Source organism: Mixophyes fleayi, chromosome 12 (assembly GCF_038048845.1).
Source record: "Mixophyes fleayi isolate aMixFle1 chromosome 12, aMixFle1.hap1, whole genome shotgun sequence".
In the NCBI taxonomy this organism is placed as follows: Eukaryota; Metazoa; Chordata; class Amphibia; order Anura; family Limnodynastidae; genus Mixophyes; species Mixophyes fleayi.
The window spans coordinates 43,965,018-43,985,735 of NC_134413.1; the positions used below are offsets into that span (position 1 = coordinate 43,965,018).

The 20,718-nt window shown below is 37.8% G+C and overlaps 1 protein-coding gene across 3 annotated transcripts in view; it reads left to right on the forward strand.

Annotated features, from left to right (window-relative positions):
• The window catches only part of PLEKHG3 (pleckstrin homology and RhoGEF domain containing G3), a 99,287-nt gene extending 79,850 nt beyond the window's left edge, over positions 1-19,437 (forward strand). For all 3 annotated transcript variants that reach the window (XM_075192494.1, XM_075192496.1, XM_075192495.1), the window contains 14 exons: positions 875-921; positions 3,917-4,067; positions 4,614-4,745; positions 4,978-5,160; positions 5,842-5,934; positions 6,407-6,493; positions 7,829-7,862; positions 8,598-8,693; positions 11,048-11,086; positions 11,569-11,579; positions 14,092-14,283; positions 15,034-15,147; positions 15,452-16,934; positions 17,852-19,437. In XM_075192494.1, coding sequence (XP_075048595.1) covers positions 875-921; positions 3,917-4,067; positions 4,614-4,745; positions 4,978-5,160; positions 5,842-5,934; positions 6,407-6,493; positions 7,829-7,862; positions 8,598-8,693; positions 11,048-11,086; positions 11,569-11,579; positions 14,092-14,283; positions 15,034-15,147; positions 15,452-16,934; positions 17,852-18,744 — 3,555 coding nt within the window. In that variant the 3' untranslated portion in view covers positions 18,745-19,437. The remainder of the gene's footprint in view (positions 1-874; positions 922-3,916; positions 4,068-4,613; positions 4,746-4,977; positions 5,161-5,841; positions 5,935-6,406; positions 6,494-7,828; positions 7,863-8,597; positions 8,694-11,047; positions 11,087-11,568; positions 11,580-14,091; positions 14,284-15,033; positions 15,148-15,451; positions 16,935-17,851) is intronic.
• The last annotated feature ends 1,281 nt before the right edge of the window (positions 19,438-20,718 follow it).

A 20,718-nucleotide genomic window follows, 5' to 3' on the forward strand; every position in this document is an offset into this window, starting at 1 on the left:
TTCCTCATCTGATATCATGTTCTTTATAGCAAGCCATTTACTTCTTTATTTCCTTTACATTATCATCGTCCTATTGTGACAGCAAAGGAAACTATTTTGATGCTGTGGAAGTGTAAAAGAAAAAGATTTTTTATAGTATGGCATCATTTTAAGACAGATGTTCTCAAACTCAATCCTCAAGAGCTAGCAGCAGGTCATGATTTCAGGATTTCTGTCTATAGAAACAAGTGGGATAATTACTGAGCCAGAAACATAGATTATCTCATTAAAGAAATGCTGAAAACATGAACTGTTGGTAGCTCTTGAGGACTGAGTTTGGCCACATCTGTTTTAAGACTTTCCTAAATATATTCTTTTTAGAGCTGAAATATTATATTTAGTATATTATTATTATATTTAGTAGTCAGTATTTGTTTGCTGCCATTAATTCACTCACTAGTTTTATAAGGGGTTTTTCACTTTAAAAATACATTTTACTAAACCTTCCTAACCAATGAAAGTTCTTGAGGGGTCCCCCACGAATTTCTGCATTCAGAAGTCCCCTGGTATTTTCATACAGCCTGCATATAGACTCTGCCAAATACAGTGAAAGTTTGTATTTTTATTATTATTAATAATAATAATAATAATATTATTATTATTATTATTATTATTATTATTATTATTATTAAACAAGTTATTTAGTGAAATTGATTTTTAAAGTAAAAAAACACTTTAATTACTTTGATCATTTATGATGTCAAGAGCCATGGATGAATGATACAAAATGTGATCTTGTTTGGGTTCAGTACATGGGCATCTGCAAGTACATTTGGTACTTTGTCTAATGTTTGCCTATCTGCAGCCTGTAACTATCTCCTGTTTATGTCCACAGAGCCAGTACTTTGATATTTACACCCAGTATTGTAACAACTACCCAAAGTAAGTCTGTTTTATATCAGTACAGCATTTTATTTTAAAATAAAACCTATTGTATGGCTTGGACACTCTTAGAAGTGGAACTTAAGCTAGTATTGCATAAAAATGTTTATATGCTGTGGTTATGGGTATCCTTTTCTATATGATTTATTTTTTTGTGGGGGGGTGGCTTTGTTTTGATTTATTCACTTGTGAAAGAATCCGTTTGCAAGTAGGGAATGCTAGTGTTTTGTTGGGGAGCATGACTGGGTGCTTAATAATTCAGTCACAATTGGTCGAAACATTGTTGGTAAATTTGTCAGTCAGAAAGTGACCTCTATCATCCTGTGTGTGTGTGCGCGCGTGTGGTCATCTTATGGCTGCAGTATCAGGCATATCATCACTGTGATGTCTGAAGTGATTCAGACAAGTGGTTAAATTGATAAATTTCTTCTAGTTTAGCTTGGCTAGCAGGATCAGTTTGGACGTACAGTTAGACTTAAGATCTATAGATCTAATTGGCCATAAGATGCAGCATGATACAAAAAGCTTTTTGCATCTGATTATTGTGATGATGACTGAATTTGACTGTGTAGACTGTTTTGTCCAACCACACTAATGGTGGCCCGTCTTCACACCGATATATAGTGGGTTGGGCCTAGCGAAGGGCCCACCCTAATATATGTCCAAATAGTATCCTGGCAGAGATCGTTGCTGATAAGTACAGGGTTGTCAATGACGTCTTAGCTAGAGGTTTTCCGTTTTATTGTCTTGTGACAAGGCTTGTGTTTCTTTTTGCACATTAAGTTGAGAAAGGAGGGTGTGGAGATTGGGAGGGGAGGTGAACTTGTTTAAACAAGTGTTGGACATAAGCAGGAAACCAGTACCAAGAATTCCAGAGCTGTGGGTACTTTGTGTTCATTTCCGAGCACATGTTCATTAGTCAGGAGTGCAGAATCATTTCTGTTTATGGATAAACTATCTACTGGGAGGCTAATATATCCCTACAAATGAAACAAAATAATTGTAGTTCTTTTATAAAGCCTTCTAGTCCCTCTGGTCTTTCTGAATGTGTTCTGTAGCTGTGGCTGTACACGACTATCTCTGTATAGTACATTGGAACAAACTGGCAGTTCATGCTGAAACTTGCAGTTTCACCAAAATGAAGTATATTGTGGTCATGGGGAATATTTTCCCTATGCTCATCAGACTAGGCTTTTAATGCTGGCCACATACTGCATATATTACAGTATCAGGGAATTAGCCCAGTGTCGCAGCATGTGTTGCCCAAAAGTGACTAACAATGTCTGAAAATACTCGGATCAAAACCATTTCACACCATTCTTGGGCTTGTTGGTAAATTTGTTCAGAAGATAACTGTTGTCAGCCTGTGTTTGCGGTCATCTTCCATCCACACTAACTGGACGAACGAACGGGTGGAGTACAAAGTTACTATGGTAACATTTCCGACAACAGTTAAAGCGACACTAAAATGGCGAAGGCTATAATAAGTGAAAAGAGTGACCGCCATGATTTCTGACATCCCTGGGGTAAATAGCGACAGGAGAAAATGCAGGCAGTGTGACTGTCGAGACTTAAAACGACGATGGTTACATTGGCGGCAATGAGAGGACCCAGTGACTGTCTAATCTCCAAGCCTTGCTAAAAAATATGGGGGGAAAAAACTGTGGTAGGCCCCCATATAAACATTATTAACCCTAGCGCAGGCAAGGGTAATAGTGTTTATATCAAGCACCCCCACGCCTTTTTGTAATCTTTCTTAGTAAGGCTTGTAGATTAGACAGCAGGCGGGTCCTCGCATTGCCCCCTTAATGCCGCCAATGTAACTGTCGCCGATTAAGTGTCGTCAATCACACTGCCTGCATTTTCTCCTGTCGCTATGTTTCCTAGGGATGGCGGAAATCATGGCTGTCACTTTTTTACGCAAGTCTATATTTTGTACATGTCGCCAATGTAGCGTTTGGCGTTTTAGTGTCGATTTAACTGTTGTCGGAATTGGGAGCATCATAAATTTGAATACCACCATCACGAACACCAGAATGGATCTAATGTGTGGCCAAATTGAACGGTGATCAGTCTGTGCTCAAGCCTATGTTAAGTCTGTTGAAGGACTCTGTATTTTTTGATTGTGTATTTATATAAAGTGAAAATTTCACACATTGATATCGGACAAAACGAGACTCGTTCAAACATCTCAAGTTCTATGAAGGTAGGAAATAGTGACTGTCCAGGTCAAGTGTGACACCGTAGTTAGGGTGAAGCTTAAAAAATGCAGGTTGTAGTGAAGGATATTTTAGACATTTATTAATCAGCAACTTTGATGTATACAGAAGTGCATTACATTAATCATATAATAAATGAAGTTATTGTTCAAAATTCATATAAAAATGCATCTGTGCATTTTATTTTCTCCTGGGGGCTCCATTAATTTGAACGGCACCTGGTGATGGCTTTAAAAAGCATATTTGCATTTGAATTGTTTTGTTCGAGATGCCATTGTTTAGAATGGAGTCCTGTTCAGGGCCTTAGAGATGTGTTCCTTGCACATATAGAGTTAAAAAAAAAAATGGGGAAGTTCACACATCATGGTCCGTAAAACGGTTATAATAGTTCCTCAAATCCGAAATTATTTTAAAATGATCGATTTAACTGGCTGAAACCTACTTCAATTAATTGTTCAAGGGACTTTTAGCACATTTTATTTTCTCTTTGTATTTGTCTGTACGAATATTCTGGATAAAGAGGGATCCGGGTTGTCCTCTTAGTCGGCACAGAGAGACCAGATGCGACACCATAGCGGGCACAGAAGGATACCATAACACTACCTAGTTCCGTGTTTCAATATTAATGACTTCTTGGAGATAAATTTCCTTTAGACCAATCCGTTTTATCATCTTTCCATATGTACAGTAGATCTTTTATGTGTACACTGTTGATAGAAATAGTATGGACAGTGTATGAGCCATATAGTAGACCTTTCATGTTGATATCATTTCAGCTCTGTGGCTACCCTAACTGAATGCATGAGAAGCAAAGTCCTAGCAAAATTCTTTCGGGAGAAGCAGGAGATGCTGAAGCATTCCCTTCCATTAGGATCCTACCTCTTAAAGCCGGTACAGCGGATCCTGAAATATCACCTTCTGCTGCAGGTAACAAGGAATGGGTAGAGATGATGCAAATGGACTGCACAGAATTGGGGTCATATATAGCAGAAAAAGCTGTGGATACTAGGAGGGCAATAAAAATATTGAATATATATTGTGTTCTTGCACTACCAGTTCTCCCAGTAGAGGAGCTGCATTGTAGCCCATCCTATGTGCTAACTAGCATTTATGGACATTGCTAAGTCCCCTTCACCAGCCCCACTCTCTCCTCCTGACCAATAACTAGAACATCAGAGTCAATGGACGCCAGCCTCTTTCCTGTATGACGGCCCTTTCAGCACTTATACGGTTGGAGAGGGAGAGGAGGGGCAGCAAACATCGTGCTGCCCACATATATTAGTTTGCATAAAGAGAGCGTGCCAATGTGGCTCCTCTCTTGGGAGAATAGATGACAAAAAAAATTATATATATATTTTTTTTTTTTTTAAACCTGTACCTTTTCTGCTGACAGTTCCACTTTACATATTTAATACAATTATACCATGTACTTCTGTGTAGACCACCGCTTAAGAGATTCGTTTATTCCTCCAGGAAATAGCCAAGCATTTTGATGTGGATAAAGAAGGATATGAAGTGGTGGAGGAAGCCATAGAGACTATGACTGGTGTGGCCTGGTACATCAATGAGATGAAGAGAAAGCATGAGCATGCTGTGCGACAGCAGGTGGGTCATGCAGATGATATTGTTAGTTGGATATATAATCTATTAATAAACGGTGTTTAAAGAGAATCAAAGGCTCAAAAAAGAGTTTACCAGCTGTGGATGCATGTGCTATGTGTCTGCAGCTACATGAGGGCCAATGTGTTGCTTGTTAACATTTACATTTTGTGTTGTTGTGTAAATGTAGAGATCTGTTCCTCCTTAGAGCAAGAATGACTTTGATGTTCTTTGACAGGAAATCCAGTCTTTACTGCTAAATTGGAAAGGCATGGACCTCACCACCTATGGCGAACTGGTTCTGGAGGGGACGTTCCGCGTACAACGTGCTCGCAGCGAGAGGACGTTTTTTCTGTTTGACAAGGCTCTGTTAATCGCCAAAAAACGTGGAGACCACTTTGTTTACAAAACTCACATCCCGGTAAGGGCTTAATCCTGTGTGTTGTTATAGAGGGCAATAGATAGAAGGATGTGTTGCTAATGTAGTCTGTGACATAAACCATACATTTTTACCATTGTATAGTAAGTACAGTCAAGCACAATTTACCCCTTATAGAATATGAGTGTAATCTTTGAAAAAGCAATGTCTGTCTGAGCTCCCGAAAAATAGTATTTCAGACAAGTGTGTTACCTGGAGGCTGTTGGCTGTCTATTTCATCACGGCAGTTTTGAACAGAATAAGACCCTGTAAAATGCCCATTGCCACCAGATGCTGAGATCTAAAGTTATAAAATGATTGTTAAATTCAATCATTTTGTTTGTTTTTTTTTGTTTTTTTTTAGATTCTCCCCCCACCCCTCCATAGAGGTTTTCCATTTAGAAATGTCATTTTGCCCAAAACCCCATTTTCACTAGAAATCCCACTATTTGAATGTATTTAGCAGTGTCTCTGTGCTCTCTTAGTAGCTGGAACTACTGCCGGTCACCTTTAGAGCTGCTTGGTCAATCAGGAGAAGGAGAGAGATGACCCAGCAGCTGGTAATGACAGCCAGCTGCTGACTGTAGGAGCACTCACTTCCCCTTTAATATAATTAGTGCTGTTATAAATTGTCACTATATCACATTTGGTTTTGTTATAGACTTATTGTTTGTCATTCTTTAGTGTTCAAGTTTGATGCTGATTGAGAGTACAAGAGACTCCCTCTGCTTCACTTTAACCCACTACAAGAACAACAAACAGCAGCACAATGTGCAGGTAAGTCACCAATCAATGTGAACCAATGTGGAAATATTTTATCAGTAAAAAAAATTACTAAAGCCACACCACAGGTTCAGTTTATTAATTACTACAGGAATAACAAGAATCCAATGACTACATTTAGGGGATTTGTTTTCTTATTGATTTTGAATGTATTTTGCCTTTAATGCCCCTGCCCCCCTCCTTCCTCCTTTCCCTGTAGTACAAGATGAAATGGGGCATCTTGAAAGGTGTGTAGCAAACAAGAGACCAATATCTTTCAGGTAGTTGCCCTTACTCAGTCCACTGTACCCATAATCCTCATCACCTGCTCCTTATAGAAGAAGTGATTACTTTTAGTATTATTGTTAATGTTGTTGTTGATTAATAATAATAATAATATTAATATTATTATTATTATCTTTTATTTATATGGCGCCACAAAGGGTCAGCATTTATGTTAATTTATTTTCACGTTCTCTTTATAAAGGCCAAAACAGTGGAGGAGAAACGTCTCTGGACCCATCACATCAAGAAACTTATACTTGAGAACCACCATGCAATTATTCCACAAAAGGTTGGAACATCATCATTTGTAATTGTATTATTTACTTTTCTCTGGTTTCAATTCACACTACACCAAACAAAAGTGTTAGCTTTGTAATGTTGCCGATTAAAATTTGTAGAAGGCAAAGAAGCAGTATGAGGCTTATTTACTATTGTTGCTGCAAATCTACATCAAGACAATGGCAACCAATCAGCAGCTAGCTTTTATCCTCCTAGTGCAAGTTGGACAATGAAAGCATTTGTCTGATTGCCATGCCTTTAGTGCAGATTTGACCTGTCATAAATAACCATTTGTGGGTTATTCTAAAGCAAGCCTATGTCACTTGGGCTACAAACTATCCAGTCTGATAATAAAATGGCTGCAAAGGACAGTCCATGGTCTTTCAGCACTAAAATCTGTGCTTTTCGGAGATAACTGATGGCAAGACGGGGGGGGTATTGTAGCGATTCTCTCCATTATTTACGTCTTCAACCTTGTTACTAAATGGCAAGTTCCGCTAATCAGCTTTGGAATTGTCTCCTTTCATAGCATGCTGCAGATATTCATTTGGGATAAATACATTATTATTATTATCACTGACCCATAACACAGTGCTGTGAATTGAAGGGTCATGACTTGACACAAATTACATACAATGCCATGAAACAGAAAGTTAGGATGGCCTGGCCAAATGAGCTAACAATCTAAGAGGTGTGGGGGATGCTTGATACATTAGGTAGTGGAATAACAATCGTATTTGCTGGTGGGGAAAGTGTGGGTGGTTATTGTTAGGCAGCTGCATTATCAGTCTCCAATAATAAAGCAGACATTAGAGACTGGCATTATATGCAAGGGAAATATATAGCAATTATTAGTTGTAGTGCACATGCATTCGTTTCTGGTTGTATGGTCTCAAGCCCCTGTTTGTAAATTGCTATTGATAGAATAGAGTCGATTCTTCATAAGTTATAGGTTAGAATTTTAGTGGCAAGATTTCTAACTGAAAGATGAGCCATGCAAAACCTTTCCTGGGTCCTGGCTTCCCTCAAGAACTTTCAGTAGGCGCAAATGGATAGGTGGCACCATTCAGTAATAAGGTGCTGATCCCTACCCCCTGCCGAAAAATGTCCAGGCACCATTAACACATTAATCATGTGGCTATTCTGCTAATCATTGGGAAAGGTATTTGTTGACTCAACCCCATGCCGACCCCCAAGAGGGACATTTCCATACATGTGCTTACACACAGTTTTCACATTTTATCTCTAAATACAAATCTAACTAATTTTCTAAAATCCCTTTTAAGGTTACAAAATCATTACATTAAAAAATATTTATATAAAATGTAATATTTTTTTATTTTAGGCTAAGGAAGCGATTCTAGAGATGGACGCCATTTGTAAGTTTTCAAAATTAATCTATAGCATCTAACCTTCTAGTACTCTGTTAATGTTGATTCAAGACAATATGTAATACAAGATAACCCGTGCATGATACTCATGCATTCTAGTCAAATCAAGCTACTTAAGGTGTTAAAAAGGTTCTTGTCATGCATTTGGGCCATAGCCCAGGCCTCAACCACCAACCACTCCCCACTGTCACCCCCGGCAACCACCAACCACTCCCAACTGTCACTTCTCCTTCAAGATATATATATATATATATATATATATATATATATATATATATATATATATATATATATATATATATATTTTTTTTTTTTAAATCTTTATAAACACTTTTAACAATTAACAAATTAAATGAACAAATTAAAAACATCTTAGTATACCAAATTTCAGCCCTTTCTGAATTTTTTTCCCACACACACTAAGAGTTTAGTAGGTCAGTGTATAACTCCGCCCAGCAGGTGGCGCTGCAGCTTGGTTTTATTTTTTCCACACACACAGACAGACTAACACACGCCACTAGACATTTATATTATAGATATGTAATCCTGGATGGGACTGTAGCAACTTTAATGTAATCAAAAAACTGATCCAGACGACTTTAACTCACAAATGTCTGTCTGTTCATTAAGAGATTGTTCTTAACGTATGTGATGTAGACAGAGGGTGTAGTGTACAGTACCTGCCTACAATACATGTAATGTTTAGCCTTTTTCTTTTTCCAGATCCTGGACGATACAGGTACAGCCCAGAAAGAGTAAAGAAAACCATGTCTGCAATTGACCCTGCAGTCACACATCGGTCAGGACGCAGGCAGTCCGGTAAGGCACCATTATGTAGTATTGCTGCACTCCTGGGCATAAAGGTGCAGGCACTCCCAGCATTGTAATTTGGAAAAAGGCATGCAATGGGATAAACACCACAGCTAAAGAATACCCCCAAAAAACTATAAAAATTAACTTGCATTCAGTTCTGCGGACTCTCTGGAATTGAAAGAAGCACATGAAACATATCATATTGTATATAAAATGTAATGTGTTTCTTTGGAGAATGCAAGTTTACACCAAAATGTTATTACACTTTGTTCCACAAATCGATACAACTATCCCAAGAGAACCCTGAGAAATGTTTTCTGATGCTGTGTCTGCATCTTTTGTTGCCAGGAAAGTAAGTTCTTTTATACTTTAGCATTTTTAGTATGCAAACAAGCAACACAATAGCAAATTTAATTTGAGCTTTAAAGGTATCTCCTCACCAGCTTTTTTGTTATCATTTAGGGTGTAAAGGACAGCTATTTAAAAAAAATAAAAAATACATATCTGCCTTCCCCACTGCTACCTCGTGAAGCATCCTGGCTACTCTTTGCCATACGGGGCATCTGCATAGTAGCCCCATAAAAGTCTAGCTTCCCAGGGGAATGTCCCAGCATTCTATACCTGGTGGCTACAGCAGTCTAAATATTCCCTGGCCACACACACTTTATTTGTAAGAAAAAGAAAAGCCAGAGCAGAAATACCCTTTTAAAGTTACTGTTCTCTTCTTTCTGCTTCTCGCTGATCTAGTGATTTCAAATGTTGCCTCTGGGGTTTTGCTGACTATTTGAAATTCAAAATCCAGTATGCAATATGCTAAACTTTTTAACTTGCGCTGCAGTTGTCTGCACTTTGGTTCAAAGCTTCTAAACTGTACATGGTTGATAGTCATGTCAATGGTTCAGCCGCCAAATTGCTGATGATGGGTGCTCTTTAAAATTTTAAATGGGAGATATTTAGTTATTAAATAAATACTTACAAATGTTACCCATAAGCACTGCAGAAATCATTTTGTATTGGTATGTAATTTTGAAATAATAGCAAGTTAGTTTCTGTGCACCAATAAGTACGTGCTGGATAGCTGTACTGATCCTATAATCGCATATTGCATCCAATATCTTTATATTGTTCTGCAAGTTTACTTCCTCTAGAAAATATATCTAATCCTTGCTAAAAAAAAAAAAAAGTTTGTTTAGTGTATTGTTACATTGTAGTTTTACCAATCTTTTTAAGCTTCAATTGTGTTTTAGAAAAGAGCTACTAATTGCATTCACAGCTATTTATATGTGAACGTTTCCAGAGCTGATGAGAAGATATTTGCAATGTAGTTGTAATTGTGGGGGAGAAATTTTCCTTATGCATCGGGGTCTTCCTATCGTTACAGGCATTGATATCCTCTATAGGAAGCCACTTTACATGTGAAATAGCTTATGACAGAAAACATTAGCTTGCAAATGTCAATGCAAAACTAGACATATACAGTCTTTCAAGGCATGGAAACTTGTATAAATATATTTGTGAATGTTGTAAGATGCTTTTCATTTTGGATCAGTTTGTACTTTAAGATGTCTGGCCTTTTTAATATATGATTGATAAAAAAAATAATAATGTAACATATTAAATCAGACTGGTAAAAAAACGCATTAAGTAAAACCTAGTCGACTTATTTGCTTTGCTCCTCTGCAGTATGTGCAGATGTGAACAGTACTACTCTGGCTGCTATTTATTGCTTCAAAACAACTATGTTCACGATCAGATGAATCCCCTTGACATAGTTGGTGCATCTCCCCTGTGGAGCCAGCTTATGGTGGGAGATCGGTATTTGAATAGAAATGAACGAACTTCTTAACAAGTTTTCTGTCCTGTCCTCAGATCCGAACCGCCCTAGATACTGTCCTGGAAATGTTAAGGAGGGAAGCGCACACACCGCAAACAAAGGTCGCAGAAAGTCTGGTGCGAGATTTTCTTTTGTACTGAATTGGCGTTTACAGAGACGCATAACTAGAGTGACGGGTGCAGTAAGAGGAAAATAATTTCCTGCTAGTTAGATCCTGTTAAGAAGGTCATGAGGCTCTTTGAGCCCCTAGAGATTGACCAGGAAGATAGGGCAAAGAACGTTCTTCATAACACCAGCTCTATGTATTTACCCCTACATAGCTAGCAGAGATTCATTGTAGAAAGAGCTGTTAAAGTGAAACATATGTTGTAATAGTTCTATGGAGTAATTACTGACCATAGAACCATTACTGACCATTCTCACATTTTATTTTATTATATATATCTATATATATATCTATATATCTATATCGGGTGGGGTGGTTATTTTTTTATTGTAGTTTAATGTTCCTTTGTTCTTTCTTTAGAACCTGCAAAACATATTCTGAAGCAGTTGGGTGAGAAAGGTAAGAACTATTTTTTGTGTGTCCTGTTTTCTCCTAAAATGTTTGGGGTTTTGAAGATAATGGACTTTTACATAATTTGTTGCATCATGTCAGAAATATAATAAATTAATAACAAATTACCCAGTCTTATTCCGTACAGCCACTGGCATTTTCATCAACATTAAATTGTCTAGCAGAACTCCTCACAGTGACTATAAGGAAAATGTTCAGGGATGAAGGGATGAATATTTATTTACTTTTTATTTTGTTTTCCTTTTCTTTTTGGTCAGAATAATGGGCTTCCTGATAAGAGACACAATACATGTATTTTGTACTTCCTAACCTAGCCTTAACCTGTATATTAAAATATTATTAATGTTTATTGTAGGTTTAGATTATGTGATGTAATGTCCTTATACTTGGCATTGTCAGATACATTTCTAAAGGATTTCATATTAATTTTTATTTTTTTTTCTCTTTCCTTGCCACTTTCGATCCTGCAGTGGGATTAAAGGTAAGATATCCTGTACTCTGTCTACACCAATGTTACTTTTCTCTGATGGAAAGTATACTGTGCATACATTTGTAGTATGGATGTGTATGTGTGTATATGTATATATATATATATATGTATATATATATATATATATATATATATATATATATATATATATATATATATATATATATATATATATTATACAATTATATTCTAGACCCGATATCGCTATATGACTGTTGACATGGAGGAATCATGCAGTGTTAAAACATGCTCAAACATCCACGTGTCCATTGTTGCATGGAGCTGAAATTATACTGCTTACGTTACTGCTGCACAGCTTAGTATATGAAGTCAATGCTTTATGTTTGCACAACAAATTTTTGCCAGAGCAGTATTTTTATTTTATTTGCTACAAAAACTGGGCAAACAAGATAGACACCTTTTCAAGACAAGAAAGCTGTTGCTTATGTGGAAATGGTCAACAAAGTTCTCCCCATCACAAAACTAGATTCCGCTTATCTATTTCCAAAGGCAGAGGTTGGAACATAACTTAAGTCTTCTTTAGAATTTGAATCCTTCAATAGCTATTTTGAGGCATTAGCCTAAAATGTCACAAGGATAAATGAAAATGCTAATTGCATTTTGTATTATATGTGCGGACCACCAATACGTACACTGTAAAAGCTGGCAGTAGTTGTAAAATATGGAATAGATGATGCTCACTCAAATTCTGCTAAAACACTGCATAAAGGATGGGTGACCCTGATAGTTTGGCCAATGAATGGGAGCCCCTGAGATGTATGTAACAATTTAGTTTCCGGATCAAACCCTGATTGTTCCTAAGTGTGCTCCTGCTAACCTAAGTACATACAAACCTCTACATTAGAAAAGTATACATAGAAATGTAACAGTGTTGTCCATTTAGAATGATACAGTATTGGCATTCATCCCCCCCACCCTTAAAAATAGACATGCCCCGGCTAGCCCAAATTCTAATACACAGGACATCTAGTTTTCTGCAGAGATCGTAAAACGCTGAAAACAAGAAAATGATCACCATAAGCGTTGTTTCACATGGAAAATATTAATAAATGTGGTATTTGGCATCACTCCACATTTTTTTTTAAACAACTTCTCTGTTTAGCTGTTTTTCTGTAAACTGTAGCTGCAGATTATGCAATGTGAGGTAAAGAATGAGCACTTTCTAATTGGGTGTTGCCCATAGGTGACTTAAGTGATCAGAGTAACTTAGCCTGAATACTGCAGTTATGTGGAGCTTCTCATCATGCATACAGCCTTCAGTGTCTCTTATCAGAAGTAGAACTCGAAATGAAGCCAGTAACATAAACTATAGTTTTAGCGCATGAGCTTTGCCTGCAGTTATCTGTTTAAGACTAAGTGCACAGGACTGCTTTTTTTTTTTTGTTTTTTTCCATCTTCCCTCACTTCCAGTTGTGTTGGGGTAATGGAGGAGCGACAGATACTTGCATAGGGATTATTGATCTTTATGGAATAATGGAGTGACTGTGCACATAGGTGCTTGGAGAGATCCATGACAAAGCAGGAATGAAGGAACATAGAACATGTTTGACGTTCCTCCATTCCTACTCCAACATCTGCTCATGTAAATAAGCGATGTGCCGTCAGTCCATTGCTCCATAGATCAGTGCTTTTTATGTGAGTACCAATCTCTCCTAAGTACCCGATATAAAAGAAAAAATGGAAGGGAGAGAGTGACAGAAAGAAAAATGGCTGTGTTGACAGTCGTTTGCAGTTAAATATATAGTACTGGATTGTAACAGAGACCATGGATATTCAGTTTTTACATTGTGGTCTTGGGCAAACTTTTCTGTGTATTTCACATTTCAGACCTTGAGTATCTTGAATCGGTAGTTTATTTAAACAACATTATGTATTTTAACCAAAGTCTGCAGTGGCTCCCATGGAAACAGTTGCATTTTCTCTTCCTGCATGCTAAAAAGGATCTCTGAAGTAAAGTTTTCTTATTTATGAAGCTTGAAATAAAGCGCTTGAAGTGTATGGGTGCATGCACACATTGTCCGGCCGAATGATCCATACAGCTAGTTTTTGAACAGAACAGGATGTAACTCAATGGGGTCCATATGGTGGTGATTACAAGAGCAGGGCACATGGCCACTCAGGACATTGCAGGGTGAGTGGCCCTTGTGAGCCACACCATAGGGACCTATGAATATTTCTAAAGTTCCATTTCAGCTGAATTCTGTTCTATTCAATGATGAACAGAAAGCAGCTTTAGAGGACGGGCAAAGTAGATGACCATACATGAGCAATAAATTCGTTAACCTATGTTCAGGGCTCATGGATGGAATGATCGTGAACCAGGAAAAACAAAACTATAAATTATATTGGATGTAACTGAACAAGCTAATTTGCACTGCAGGAGTGCTATGTTGTTACCCAGGAGGATCAGTCAAGTAATGCTGTGCCAGCAATTTCAGTGGCGGAGCTTCTCTATACTTAAAAGGAATACTTGTCTGTCCAGCATGCAGGCAGTGATGGAGCACTACTGGACTTTGGGGACATCCAGCCCAGTATCAGCAGTATGGCGCCAAGCTGTGAGCACACCCAAGCTGAGGGAGATGAGGAGCAACCACCCAGCACAGAGTTGAGTAGAGGCTCAGGGGCAGAACTCAGTGCTTCCGAGGAGGAGTTACAGTTGGGAGATGATGACCAGGTAGCTGATTTTGCCAGCTCCATGCTGGCAGTCATACATTGCTGGCGTTATAGGGCCAAGACTTTGCTTGATACATGGGGTGCTCCTACGGTGAGGGTCTTTCAATCTCCTTTCTCCTTGTTTGTTCTAGTGCCCCATCTAATCTTAGCATTTTAACTTTCCCCTATATGGCAGCTGTGGTCCTAAACAAAACTTAATTGTCCCAAGTGCTCTTGCATGGCTCTTTGGATAAAGAGCGCTATCATTCATTGTTTGGGCTGAATGAAGATGCCCATGTGCTTTCATAATACCTGTCTTAATTGTCATGGAAACTAACTGCATGAACTCTTAACAGGCTTGCTCTCCAATGAATACAAATGTTAATTGATACTTTAAAGCTGATTAACAGCCAAAATCTCTGCTTGTCACCGAAATTTAAAATGAAAAATACCTTGGATGGGAACTTGCGCTTTGATTTGATCAATTATGAAACACCCGTCAGGAGATAAGTCCAAAAATCTCACACAGAGACAGCCTTAGTTGAAAGAAACTGAGAAATATGACGTTTAGATGATGTTGTGTATAAAATATAAATATATATTTAAATATATTTTTTCGGTCACAGTGAATTTGAATTTGGTCATTTTGACCATCCATTATTGTGTTGCCCCAGTTTTCTTAGCAAGCACAGCTTTTTGGGTTGATCAGTGCCCTTTATGTCATTGGGCTTCATGCTAATGCTAATCTTTTAACATTTCTTTTTGTTTACAGAGCAGGGATTCTGTTCAGCATGATACATCGAAAGGATACAAGAGGCAAAACAGCGAATCTTCTGGCAACCCCGAGAAAAGGCGGAGTGTGGAAGTCACAGCATTTAACCAGGAGGTGAGCGACTTTTGAAAATTAAAAAAAAAAAAAAGTAAAATAATAATCTTCACTTGGAAGTCTTCATCCTTAGATCTTGTTTTGTCCCGTCAAACCCGGGGGTAGCTTGCACATTAGTGTTTTCTGTACATGGGACATGGTTTATTGTGGTGGACTCAGGGAAACCACTGCTTGCAGCTTTGCTCCTAACTTTAAAAGAAGCCAAGTATGAGCATCTAGTACCTTTATGATGTACTGCAGTCAGTTAAACACCTAAAACAAAAGTAAGTATGTCATATTTAGCCATGTCATTTTTTTCTGTCAGGTGGTGGATGAAATGGAAAAGGATCATTCTGAACCAGAAGAGGTTTACGTTGCGGAGATGGTCGGTACATCTGAAATTGTATTAGACACTGCTGTAGCTCCCACTGATAACCAAGCATTGGAGGAAGAGAGGGAACCATATTCTTATGTCCATGATCCTCTTGGTAATGGTGTAACTGAGAATGCAGAAGACTTAAAGACCTTTAGCAGTGAAGAGGAGGAGGAGGAAGAGGAAGCAACCGTCCATGAGTCAACCAGCATCCTTCCTCCATCTGTGTTGGATCAAGCTAGTGTAATTGCAGAGAGGTTCATAAACAACATCTCTAGAAGGAGCAGTTTGGTTTTGGAAGATGGAAAAGTCATTGGCTACATAACCCCAAGGTTAACAAGCAGGAGCAGCAGTTTAATAAGCCTGGATTGTGCAGATAAAATTCTCTATCAGAATGGGTCCTCTGATTTTCCAAACTCTCACCAAGATGTCCTGTCTGTTGATGAGATGGCTAATACAGATGCTACACTTAGTAAGGTTAATTCTGTAGAAAACGTTTTTGAGGAAAAAGAAAGGTCCACTTGTAAGCGGAGAGAGTCCATTCTCTCCTTCCAAGATAGACAACTCCTTGACAAGATCAAAACGTACTATGACAATGCAGAACATCAGGATGCATCTTTTAGCATCAAGCGCAGAGAGAGCCTGACTTACATTCCTACAGGACTAGTGAGAAACTCTGTATTTAAGATCAACAGTCTGCCTAGATATGATGGCAACCAGAGTTCTTTAGCAAGGCAAAGAATGAGCAGCTCTTCCAGTAATGCCAGCATTGGGAATAGTAGACCTGCCTCGTGGTCAGATGTTCTAATTTCTACAAAAGACGGGGAAGCTGAACAATCCAGTTGCCATACAGCACATTCTGTTACTGTAACTGAGAACAAACTCCAAGACCAGCAGGTCCCAATTTATGATGAGGAGTTCAAATCCCCAACAGAGATGATTAAAGTGTGGGAAGAAATTGAAAAGGAGAGAGGCTGGAATGATAAAAACAATCAAGAAGTAAGTGAAGTCATGAAAGTTATTTCAACCAATCAAGACAAACTATTAAGATCACTAGAAAATGCTGTGGAACTTCATGAGCCACTAATAATACTGGAAGATAGTGATCTCAGTACCATAAACGAGGAATCGCCAGCTCCTACACCAGAGAGTACATCTCCTCATCGGCTCGTTAATGCAACCAGTAACCTTGGTTTTAGTGATCAGGACTACAAAACACCTGTCAAGCTCCATCCCACAATTATTCAGCTTGCCAATTGTATGGAAGGAGATCTGTCCGAGAAAATGAAGAACAAGGTGTATCAACTAGCCAGACAGTACAGCCAGAGAATCAAGTGCAATAAGCCAGTTCCACACAGGCGTCTGAGAGAAATAGAAGAGGAGATGAGAAGGAGCAGCCTTCCATCTGTACAAGAGGAAAATACGGAAGAAAAATGTGAGTAGAATGGTATTTTAAAGGTCTAGTTTTTATTCATAAAGCCGTTTTGTTGATTTACAATGCACAACTGATTTATAAATTCTCTGGTTTTTATTTTGTTTTTGTATTTTTTATTTGCCTCCAAACTATGGTTTCAAACTCATTCCTTAAATTACTAATAGATATAAATTATACAGGTTCTGCAGCTTATTTGATTTCGTCTGTACCTTTCTTGGTTTTAATAACAAGAACCTATGTAATTTATGTGTCTGTAATTGAAGGGTTAAGTTGGTTACCCTGCTCCAAATTGAACTGTAAAGTAGAGCAGAGAGAAAATATTCACTTGGTTCCACCCAGTTTGCACTTGAATGGCTCTTGTGAAGGTGTCTTCCATAAACAATGTAGAGCAGAATAGACTGAGCACAGCATTCATCAATTGTCCAAGTGGCTAAAATTCACATATGGCAAATACAATGGTACAAACATCCCATTTCATGTGTACCTGGATAGGTGACCCCCAGGCCGCGGGTGAGCTTGCCCTGTGGAAACATCATCAGTTACATGTAAAAAAAGACTGTTGTGGTGTTGCTCTCTATTACAACTTTTTGTAGGTGATAATTTTAGCCACCTTTAAAAGACATGGGGTAAATTTATCAAGCTGAGCGTTTTCCAGTGGGTTTGAAAAGTGGACATGTTGCCTATAGCAACCAATCAGCTTCTAACCATCATTTTGTTTAATGTACTAAATAAATGATAGCTAGAATCTGATTGGGTTTTCAAACCTACCAGAAAACTCTCAGCTTAATACATTTACCCCTAGATGTGGGCCCACCTACTTGTTTACTACATCAGAAGCTTTGTACAGTAGATCACTTTATTTTTAAAATTAGTGATTTCAGTAAAATTGTTTTAACATTCCATTGTCTGTATTTTAGGTAAATTGAAGCCTGCATTGTCCATTCCTACTTATGATCACATTGTTCTACAAGACCATAGCCCGACAACTCCCACATCTGCCACATTCAATGAGAAATCCCCCAAGCGTTTATCATTCACTTCTGGTGATAGCCCACACGCATCTTCCCCTATAAGCTCTGACTGCATAAGCCCTCTGAGTCCAGTTAAAACAGAAAAATTCCATTGGCCAGATGTCCGAGAACTAAGATCCAGGTACACAAGTACAACCAGAGCTGGAAAGACCCTTCCAGTCAACAGGAGCCAATCTGTGCCAGATAGAATGATGGAGCATAATATGGACAATCCATCCGACACACAAAATAAAACGTTTCTAACTCATTCATATAGCATGAGCATAAAACATCCTGAGAGCGTGAATGGTGTAACAGAAGATATAAATCGTTCATGCAAAATTCCCGTTCAAACACCCAACATAAATGGGAGAATAGAGGCATTGCAGAACAGCAAGAACTCTGAGCAAACCATAGATGAATGTTACTACATCAGTGCAGAAGCACCACTGGAAAACAACAAAAAAGTCATAATTATGGAAAAGATTCCAATGACTTCGCCATATGATCTGGAAAATGATGACACCTATGTACACATCAGATCACCTACCACCAGAGAGAAGATGTCACTCAAAGCAGTGATTGAAAGATGCAAAGCTTACCAGGAGTCTGAGGAATACAAAACCAGGGAAGATCTTTCCAAGGCTGACAGTTCAGTAGATACTGTACATGAACAATCAAAACCAGAACCGCAACTATTAACAAGCCGCGATGTGGCTCATCAAAACAGAGTCAAAAATTTAAGAGAGAAATTCCAGACTATGAATTCAAGCCGTGGCAAAAACTCTGAGCAGCACTAACCTTTTCTAAACCTGATTTTTTATTATTTTTGGCGTGTACAAATTGAAAACAGACTTCAATGGGAGGTTCTTTTTAAGACATGATTCCAACCTTGGTTATTTTATCACCACTACTTATACTTAAATATGCTGCCAATTACTGTGCATAGAAGGACGTCTGAACATATTTAAATTTTGAACTATACATTTTCTGTATATAGTGTTTTACTTGTTATATTATGACCGTGGTGTATATTTGCATTAAATACTAAACTGTAGATGAATTATATAAAAAAAAAAAAAAGTTTATGGATTATACTTTTTTTTTTTTTTTTTTTTTTTTTTTAACTAAGTTACCTTTTGAGATCCTAATGAGACCCTTTTACTCTCTTCTCCTGCACATTATTAAGATAATTTATATTCACTTGCACATTAAGGGTTCTGTCTGTCTAGCTGTGGTAGAAATCAAGACTTTCGTCAGAACTTAAACTACAAACTTTGAAAAGAGCATCACTATATGTTTCCTTGTTATTTATTTGTCCTTTTTCAATTTTTGAACTGGATATCCTTGTTTGTAATTTTCCTCTGGTAATGTAAATACAATGAAAGCTATAAATCTATTTGCAGTAATGCATTACAGATTATTCATTTATGTGGGACTTTGTAGCTGCAAAATTGCATACTCTCTATTAAAATAATAACAATGCATTTCAACAGTTTTATGATGGAGCATACATGTATGGGCTACTAGAAACACCATGCAAGTAGGGAAAAGACTATATAGTAGAACCTGTGATATTTTCTGGATTGTTAGGTCACTGTTGAAAAATAATTTGCAGGAACACTACTTTGGTAGGTATAGATATATGTGTGGGGCAATTCTTAATATATTCACTAAACTTTGTTATAATCCTGTTTTGTTTCATTTCTATTTTAAATACTTGTTCTTAGTAAATATTAAATCCTAATGCTCAGAGAATAAGAATAGAATTGATATCTCATCTATTTGAAAGCATCATTGAAAAATAGAAGCAAAATTGCATTGTACTGTTGTCACTTTGACAAATAATTTAGGGACAGAAATTTCCAACAACAAATCCTAAAATCCTTAGAATTGGGGATAGTCATAATAATTCTTTTGTGGGATGACCGTCAAATAGATTTGAACCACATAAGCTATTTAAAAGTTGTTTTGTTGGGGTTTTGGGGGGGGGGGGGGGGGAAGGGGGGGTAAAAAAAATCCAGTCCCCTTCCTTAATGCTCTTCCTACTTAGAACTGTGGTGAAGGTACCTGCTATATGCTTAGTGATCTAATATGTACAGTAACTGTGGCCCTCTGGTGTTCAATTATGGATACTGACCAGCAAAGAGGAAGAAAGAGCTGACTCAGGGATACAAGTGGCAGCCAGCTCCTGATTGGTAGAGTGCCATGGGCATTCATTCACAAGAGGTCCACATGAAAGACTTACTGAGATCCTGTTACTCTTCTCCCACCTGCACAATATTAGCAGAATTTATATTAATTTGCACAATAAGGGCCTTAGAGTAAGTTGAATTTACACTAGTTTACACAGCATAAATTGTGCAAATTTGCAGTTTGAGTGCCCACAAAGAGACTGCACACATATGCACCAATGCAGACTTGTCTGTAGTATTCATATCTAATGTAATTACAGTGAAACCTATAAAGCTACTTGCAGTAACACATCACAGATCATTGATTTGAGACGTGCAGACTCTGCATTAAAGGAATACTAATTTTTAAACATTATGAGATGGGGCTTGTAAGGGGCCCCACACAGTTCCATTCAAATCTATGTGGGGTGGGTTAAAAGGTTAAGCCCACCTTTTGTTTCTATTCACAAAAATTAACTGTTTGGGTTAGTATAATTACAAAAGGTGACAAAGGTCACCTTATCCTCCTTATAAAGCGAACAATTCTTTTAAAACTTAACACCCATTACTGCACAGGTTGCTTTGGTACTATTTTGTGCA